The sequence below is a fragment of the Gekko japonicus genome, unplaced genomic scaffold (assembly GCF_001447785.1).
Source record: "Gekko japonicus isolate JY-2015 unplaced genomic scaffold, Gekko_japonicus_V1.1 scaffold340, whole genome shotgun sequence".
In the NCBI taxonomy this organism is placed as follows: Eukaryota; Metazoa; Chordata; class Lepidosauria; order Squamata; family Gekkonidae; genus Gekko; species Gekko japonicus.
This window is the reverse complement of record NW_015161961.1, coordinates 584,444-593,615: the sequence shown is the minus strand read 5'-3', so window position 1 is coordinate 593,615 and position 9,172 is coordinate 584,444. Positions and strand designations below refer to the sequence as shown.

Sequence of the window (9,172 nt, the reverse complement as noted above, 5' to 3'; positions counted from 1 at the left end):
TGCTTCCCCTTCTTTAAATTGCAACCATTAACCTCTGTTTTGACTTAAACCGTGTCTTGCAGTTCTTTGTTATTCTCTTCTGTCAGTAGCCCGACATCTTGACATGCACAGTTGTTTTTCTAGACTCCTAATCAATGTAAAATAAAGTGCTCCTCAGGTTGCTCTTTGATCTGAGAAACCCTCCTGTGAAAATATATTTCAAAGTGAGTGCTTATCAGACTGCAGGCAACAAGCAGGTGATCCTATTAGGTCTTTTACCGCTGCCAAGATCTGCATCAATTATAGATCACTATCAATTACCTAACATGAATCTGGTTGTGATTGCTTGTTGGAGAGTGGAAGTTTGATTTGCATGTAGAGGCAACACTGGCCGTGACCTCTGACCTCTTCGTTTAATTTTAAGGTCAATGGCAACCAGCCCTCTGCTCCCTCATCTGACTTGCTTGACCTCGAGTCAAGTTTTCCAGCTACAGTGCCAAAGCCGGGGGGAGCTGACCCTGTGACTTCTCCGTTTTCAGAATTAAGTGAGTAAAGAATTTGCAACTCTCCCATGCCTTACCAGGACGTTTCTAACCTGGTAGACTTAATTGACATCAGGCACAGAAGGTGCATACTGTAGCATTCCTTACGCTTCTGGAGAATGTTTATCTTCTCACCTGCATTTCAGACATCAGAGGAATTCCACTAATGTCTGTACTAGAAAGGTGTTGGCTGTGATCCAGATTCCAGGAGAAATGTTTAAGGAGGGCAGGTGGGAAGAGTGTTCCAGCCAATACATGATTGTTGTTCAAGAGTGTGATTATTCCTCAAGTCACTGAATGTTATAAACAAAAAAAGGGCACCTCTATACTAGGGATGCATGCCAAAGGAATAAATTGCTTTGGTCTGTGTTGATAACAACTATAGCAAATAGGTAGAAAAAAGAAAATAATCAACATCAAATGCTTTTAAAAGGAATCTTCTTTTTTGCAAAATGCTCTTGGAAGTACCCAGATGTGTGTGTTTGAATCTTGCTGTGAATCTCCTCCCCACCAAAGGCTGAAAGGGCATCCCGCTAGCAGCTGTGATATGCTACACCCAGCTGTGTGCAAAGGCACTGTTCTTTCTTCGTGTATAGACTTGGGAATACTGTCTGTACCCACAAGCATGGGGACCTGGCTTTCAAGGGCAAAACATTGCCCAATGGGGCTTCACAAGGAAATCTTTTATCCCTGTACTCTGCTCCGTGAGCTATATCAGACCATTTTCCCATTCTCAGATCACTCAGTCCAAGCAGTTATCACATTTAGCGGCTACATGCTATTTCTCCATATCCCATGGGCATGGTGTCTACATATGCAGGAAATGTATGTGGCTAGGCTCCATCCGAGTGGTCAGGAATGTTAGAAAAAGCAGTGCTCCCAGTTACAGGGATGATACCTGTGTGTATATACTCCATGCTCACGAACTGGTGATTATATCTAGACAGGGATGGGGCGTTGATTTCAGTGCATGCAATGTCATGTGTGTCATGTGTAATAGAGATCCAGGTTATGAGAGACTATGGTGGGGAGGTTGAAAGGGGGGCAACAGCAGAAAAATTACTTCCCCTTTCCTTGCCTGTTTTTCTTCCCCACGATTTCCCCAAAATTTCTTTACTAAGGACCATACTACATGATGTGGCAGCTATATCTGTTCTGTTCTTTGGAGGGAGGCCTGGAGTTCAGGATTTAAGACCAAATTATTGTGTACAGATGATGATAGGTCAGCTTTTCTCACTGTACCTCCTATCGTGCTTCAGACACCTTTCTTCCCAGTGTGGCTGGGGTCAATCAGGGCCAGGCTGGATGGAATGGGGGCTGGAGCAAAGGAAGCAACGGAGCAAGGGAAGAAGGTAATAGGAAAGAAGATGGAGGAGAAAGGGAAAGTTCATCCTCTCTCACCTGCCCATCTCTTTTAATACACGATAACACACATGATTATACCTGCCACATTTACTTTGTCCTTAATACTAAACCAGCATCCTGTACTGGCACCATGTTAAGGCTCCTGTTAAGCTCTGGCTCTCTTGGGCCTCCAGATTCTGTGAAGCTCAAGTGATGGGACTTCCCTGCCTCCCTCTGCCCACTGGGCCCACCTCATCCCCACTTCATTCCCCATGAACATCACTGGGGGCAGGGTGAGGTGGCAGTCTGCAATGGGAGAGAGGGGAATGGCAAAAAATGCCCTCTCCCTTCTTTTAGTTGGAAGAGCAGCTTTGGGGCCAACCCTTGGTTCTGTGAGAAAGATTGCCATCTCAATAGTCTTTGTTGTTCCCGTTAAGACTGCAGGCCATCAAGTGTTGCTGTTCCAAGCCCCCACCTGATGCAACCATCACTTTACCCTCAGCTCAACCCACTACCTCCTGCAAATACCCTACAGACCACGTAAGTAGTAATTTGCACACCAACTAAAGGTTGAGGTGGATTTTAAGAGCTGATAAGCAAAGGTGAAAATCATTACAGAGCGTGAGGCAGTTTATAGACAATCAGTAGAGGCTGTGTGAAAATGAAGGAGGGAGGAAAGAGAGACTACTAAAGAGAACCAGAAGGCAGGATGACAAGTCTGAGGTATCTGAAGTGGAAGGCAGGACTTTCAACTAAGCCTTGTTGGCTTCTAGTTAGGGTTGCCAGGGATGGGCGCGTAGGGTTGCCAGGTTGGAAAGCTCCTGGAGATTTAAACATGGAGCCTGACGAGGACAGGGACCTCAGTGGGGTGCAATGCCATAGAGTCCACCCTTCAAAGCATCCATTTTCTCCAGGGGAACTGATCTCTGTAGTCTGGAAATGAGCTGTAACTCTGGGAGATCCCCAGTTCCCACCTGGAGGCTGGCATCCCTACTTCCACTGCATTCTCTTTTCCCTTCTAGGTTCGTGACAGAAGCACAGAGCACAAGTCAAAGCTTTCCAGTTGCCAACCAATATGAGAACGTGAGTAGGAAATCATTTCTTGATCCTGATTCATTAGCAAACATCAGATAGCAAGGGCCTGGCATAGATTCTGATTAGGGGCAAAGGGGAAGACTACTACGTTTTATCCCACCATTCTTCCAAGGAGCTCTGTGTGGCATAACATCATTCTCTCTTCCCTACTTTAGTCTCACCTTGTGAGGGGGGTTAGGATGTGGCCCAAGGTCACCTGGTGAACATCATGGCTAAGTGAGGGTTTGAACTCCAGTCCCCTAGACCCTGGTCTGAAACTCAGACCACTACCCCATACTGCAGCCTACTTCAGTTTTTGTTAAAACTGCTTTGTGAAGGTGTCTAAAGACTTCAGAGAATTTGTGTGTGAAAAATACTAGAATGAGCAAGTTAATCAGTACGAGAGATTGCATACAAGATCCTGATCCACTGAGAATACTAAATGCATTAGTTTTCTTTTTTTGTGGGAGGGATATTTACAACTGTATGCCTGCTATAAGGACCTTATTAAATATTAGCCTCGATGTGAAAAATACTGTTTGCCAGGCGAAAGGAGAGGCCATTGAGAACTTAAAAATTCAGTTGAAATTCACAGAACAGTCAGTGCCAATTTAAGGGGAGGGTTACAGCTCAGTCCTCTGCAGATTTACTCTGGGCTAAGATCACTGGGGCCAATATGCTTAGACTGGAGTAACTCTGCAGAGGATTGCACTGTTAGGTGTGGCCTTGCGGAATTCACCTTGAATCTTCAACGAACAGCTGGCCAGGGCAGTTCAGAGTTTATTCTAGACAAAGGCTTCCCATCTTTGATGTTATTCATACGTGTAGGCTTGTTTAATTTGTAGAGTTTGAGGGGAAGAGGACCCTTGGTGGTGGGGAATAGTGGTAAATAAATGTAAAACATATAAATGAAAGTATTTGGATCTTCCTTTTAATACAAGATGTAAAGTACTGGGTTCGCACATGGAGACTTGGACTACGACATGCTAACTACACGTGTTTATTGTACTTCACAACAAGACAGAGAAACCGGCCCGGCAACGGCCAACTATATACACTCCACCCGCGCACACCCACAGTTCCATGGGAGGGTTTGAATTTCCCTCCAAGGTCCTATTGGAGGACTCAGGGTGGTCTAGGATCCTTGGTCCCTATTGTGTTTGGAACCAAGCTAAGGACTGAGGCTGCAGACCCCTGGTGGCAGTCTGTGGACATAACACAAAATTTCCCAGGGTTACACACAGTCAGCCTCAACAGTGCATTGGCCAGTATCCAAAGAAATATGAAATGTGCTTCATGAGCCCACAAGGGCTTTGGATTTTTTTCCTAACCCCCCCCTCCACCACCACCCCAAGTTTGTTGCATAGCAACACCGTTGAGGCTGGCAAGTTCTATGTGGTGTGGAGGTGAGCTGCTTAAAGTCACCCCCACCCTCACTTCTGCTAGGCATTGTGTTGAGCCTAAGTGGTTCTTTGGATTCCTGGCCACTGTCTCTAGCTGGACTATATGAAGCGATGATCTTTGACCTCTGCAGATCCAGGCCCCACCTTTAAACCCCCAGGCAATAGTGTGGACTTGCCAAGTGGCAAGCACATGACACAAGAGTCGTGTGATAGGAGTACGAGGAGACACTGGAGTCTTTGAGGCTGCCTGTGTTACAAAGAAATCCTCTCCCCTGCCAAGTGACCTCCCTTTGCTCCTGCCAGTGTATGCCCAAAGAAAGACAGGGGACGTGGTGCCCTTATTTTCTGTGTATGTGCATGACCCGCAGGTCTTTCCAGACAGCACTGGAAAAAATAGTGGCCAAGTAAGGACTTGTTGCCCACCAGAAGATCCTGACCTAGAGGCTGAAGTCCACTGATACAGAGAACTATGTTATAAGCGATAAAAAGGGTTAATGTTCTTCTATCCGCATTAATGCAAGCTTTAATTCATGTCTGCTCTCTATAGTAAGGAATGAACAAGCATGTTAGGTTAAACCGGTTTTGAAAATGCCATCTTCCTCCGCACCTGATTCCTTTCAACTTCATTTCCTTAGGTAAACTCCATTTTAAATCCTGTGCCTCTCCAACCAGTAAGCCTTCAGATTAATGGGACAAGAGATATACCAGCAGCAGGTAACAGCATAAACATTTGCAGCTAGTGCTTGCCATGATGTCACTTTGTCACTCCTTTCCGAATGTCAGTAGAAAACTTGGATAACATTACAAAAGTATGATTCAAAGGGCTGGTACTCACCTCTCAAGTCCCAAATGGCTTGAAGACCAGGGTACCTGAAGGGACTGTCTTATTATTTATTTATTTATTTATCATATTTATACCCCGCCCATCCTGTGAACAGGCTCAGGGCGGCTAACAAGCGGTACCACGTACCTAATTAGTATACCATAAAAATCTTAAAACTATAAAATCACATAAGACATACTCAATTCACCACATAAATAAACAATTAACAATAAAGTGCATACAGTAATGAAAATTAGATGGCGTGCATTCCAGATCTCAATCTCTGATCATCATCCCTCGCGCCGCTGGTCCTGGCGATATGTCTGTGCTAGACCTAGGATCCAAGCATTCATTAGGATCATGATGGTAACAGTAGTGGCGGCTCCTATTGAAAGGCCTGGCGGAAGAGCTCCGTCTTGCAGGCCCTGCGGAACTGTAAAAGGTCCCGCAGGGCCCTGATCTCCTCCGGGAGCTCGTTCCACCAGTAAGGAGCCACCACAGAAAAAGCTCTGGTCCTAGTACTGGTGAGCCTTGCATCCTTGGGGCCCGGAATAATCAATCGGTGTTGGGCCCCAGACCGTAGTGCTCTCTGGGGTCTATACAGGGAAAGGCGGTCCCTCAGGTAGGTCGGTCCCTGGCCATGTAGGGCTTTAAAGGTAAGCACCAGCACCTTGAAACGAATCCGGTATGCTATAGGCAGCCAGTGCAGTGACCTAAGCACTGGCTGGATGTGCTCACACCATGGAGAGCCCATCAGCAGCCTGGCTGCGGCGTTCTGCACTAGCTGCAGCTTACCTGGGTCTCCATTGTCAGGGAGGCATCCAGGAGCACCCCAAAACTCCTAACCTCCGGCGCTGGCACAAGTAGTGTCCCATCGAAGGCCGGGAGCAGGACGCCCAGCCCTGAACCGCCACGGCTCAGGCACAGGACCTCCGTCTTCGCCGGATTTAGCTTCAACCGACTCAGCCGAAGCCAACCAGCCACGGCCTGTAATGCCCGGTCCAGATCTTCCGGTCTGGAATCTGACTGGCCACCCAACATCAGATAGAGCTGGGTGTCATCAGCGTACTGATGACAACCCAGCCCATACCTCCGAGCCACCTGGGCAAGGGGGCGCATAAAGATGTTAAATAGCATCGGGGACAGTATTGCACCCTGGGGTACGCCTCACTCTAGAGGGCGTCTCCCGGACTGCTGTTCCCAAAGCACCACCCTTTGTTCCCAACCCTGGAGAAAAGAGACAAGCCACTGTAAGGCAAGTCCCTGTATTCCCACTTCGGTGAGGCGGTGGGCAAGCAGCTGGTGGTCGACCATGTCAAACGCAGCCGACAGATCTAACAACAGCAGCGCCGCCGAACTGCCCCGATCCAGGTGCCTACGGAGGTCGTCAGTAAGAGCGACCAACGCCGTCTCCGTCCCATGACCTGGGTGAAAGCCGGACTGGAAGGGATCAAGAATAGAAGCGTCATCCAGAAAACCATGAAGCTGTACTGCCACCGCCCTCTCAATCAATTTGCCCATTTGTCTTGTTAAAAGTTAAAATTTCCATCCCAAACCTTGCTCTTTGTTCCCAATCCACAATGGTGAGATGGATGGTGACCAGAGACTGGGTTTTCAGTGGTGGCACCCCGGATGTATAATGCCCTAGCTCCTGAAGCCCACCTGGTGCCTACCCTGTTAAGATGTGAGCACCTGGCTAAATCATTTTTGTCCACTCACACTTTTATCTGAAGTTGTAGCCCATTATTATAGTTGTTTATTTTTGTTTTTATGATCCTCATGTGCTTGATGATTTTATGGCTCTGCTTTTATGCTTCAATGATTGATTGTTTTGCCCTAACTTGGATTGCCCATCAGATCTCGGAAGCTAAGCAGGGCCGACCCTGGCAAGTACTTGGAAGAGAGGCCTCCAAGAAATACCAGAGCTGGGGATGCCGAGGCAGGCAACAGCAAGCCAGAAGCCACCTCTCTGAAATGTCCAAGCCCCACTAGAGGTCACCAGAAGTCAACCATGACTTCCAGGCACACACACAAATACAAAAAAAAGAAGAAGATTGTTTTAGCTGTCGAGATGCTTTTTTAGTTTTCATGAGCTGCTAATTTCGTGAGCTTCTAAATTAGGATGGTTTTATTGCTGGGGGAGTCGTTTTATTGTATTTTTACTTTTGTTAGTTTCCTCAAGCAGGTGGCTGGAGAGGCAGCATACAAACATTGTAAATAAATAAATAAATAGCGGTCCATTGGGATGAATGTCAAGGCTCACAAAGGCTGTGTTTAGTGTGCAGCACAAGTTTGCACCTTCCCATAAGATCTGCTGAACATTTCAAGTCTAAGCCTATTGGATTCTATTTGCACTCTGCAAAATGTTATAACCCATTTCTCCAGTTTGTAGGCAAGAAAGGTGTGAATAGCGTGGGGGCTGGTAAGGTGTTGTCTTACTCCCCCTGCCACACATAATTTCTGTGTAACTTGAGGCTCATTTCTACTAGTTAAATTGGTCTGAAGACCAATGTCAATACAGCCATTAAGTTCAACCATGGTTCTGCTTTATTCCTTCAGTGTAGTACATATTATTGGTTACAGTCATTTTGACTTATAGAAGATGGCGGCAATCAGGACAGTGTATCATGCTGGATTAGCAGAACAAGAGTTTGGGCTATCTGCTTCAAAAGTTATGCCATCTCTGGCTTTCTTTCTCTTGTAGATGGGTCCAAAAGGCACACACCACCTCCCAATTACTACGAGCTCATGGAGTTTGATCCACTGGCTCCCAGCGACAAAACAGAGTAAGTGGTTTTGAAAATAACCAGGCTGTGGACTTCTTTCTCTTTTATAGTGCATCATAGGCTAACCTACACAAAGCCTTTCTGATGTCTACAAAATTCTATTGGTTACACCTATTTAGGTCAGCAGTGTAGTGCACAATTGGATGCACAGAATCATTTTCATTTACACACACTGAACATATGGTTGGATAACCAGGTAACTAATGGTGGCTTTCATCCTGTTCTCAAATGCATATACACACTTCATACAAATTTTGCTTCTCTGAATTCTTCTAGATGGCTATAAGCCAGTCATTTTTCCCTGTATGAGGTGCTTGAATGTTCAAATTGGCATACAAAGTAGTGTTGACATTATTCTTGATATATTATATCTCATTCTGCTTAGCTGAACTGTAAATATGGTTCCTTGCTCAAAATCAGGTTGAGTAGATCTGTGGAAAAGTTATTAGAAGATGGTTGCCGTTCAGGTAAGCTAGAAGAGCCTCACAATAACAATCTAACCAAACATAACAGGAGTATCTGGTACCAAATCCGGTGGCAAGAGCATGCATCTCTCTCGCACAAGAGAGGGGGGAAAGAAACTTTGGAAGATCAAATGCAGTAGGGGAGATCAAATGCAGTTGACTCATCTGGCCTAAAGGTAGGGCAGGTACTATGGCTCATGAAGTAAAACCAGAGTTCTGTGCTAGCAGTGTGTTAAGAATCCAGCTCTCCTCCCTACTGCCATTGCTTTGTTGAACACAACATAATATAACTTGGTGTTTATCCTGTTCTTTTATTTCAGACCTATTTATGAAGAAATTGACGCACATCTCTTCAGACCTAGTGTTAAAGGTCATACCAGCTGCTAGCCTCAAGCCATCCAACAAAAGTATCTTCTTTTCCTGCACTAGAGACTGTTTTGGTAACTCAAAGGCTTATCGGTTAAGTAACAATACTTATTGAATAAGTAGGAAACGTCTCTCTCTGGCATACAACCTAAGGTGTGGCTCCTTCATACTGTACCTTAAGTGCATTATTTGATGTTAAGTTCCAATGGATCGCTAAGAGTGCAGGGTTCTCCATATATTTTGGATTGAAGTCTACAAATGACATACAGCATACTTTCCAAAAAGTTGATGAGAATTCCACACGTTGTAATTGACACCGTAAGTCTTTCACTCACTTAATTATATGTTAAATACTTTCAGTTTGAAGAAATACATAAAGGGAACTTCAGTA

The 9,172-nt window shown here is 45.6% G+C and overlaps 1 protein-coding gene across 1 annotated transcript in view; it reads left to right on the top strand.

The window, feature by feature from the left end:
- The window catches only part of TOM1L1 (target of myb1 like 1 membrane trafficking protein), a 68,485-nt gene extending 59,319 nt beyond the window's left edge, over positions 1–9,166 (top strand). The window contains exons 10-15 of the mRNA XM_015429542.1: positions 404–524; positions 2,303–2,405; positions 2,888–2,948; positions 4,978–5,056; positions 7,870–7,951; positions 8,736–9,166. Of these exons, the coding sequence (XP_015285028.1) occupies positions 404–524; positions 2,303–2,405; positions 2,888–2,948; positions 4,978–5,056; positions 7,870–7,951; positions 8,736–8,802 (513 nt within the window). The 3' untranslated portion in view covers positions 8,803–9,166. The remainder of the gene's footprint in view (positions 1–403; positions 525–2,302; positions 2,406–2,887; positions 2,949–4,977; positions 5,057–7,869; positions 7,952–8,735) is intronic.
- Positions 9,167–9,172: the final 6 nt, after the last annotated feature.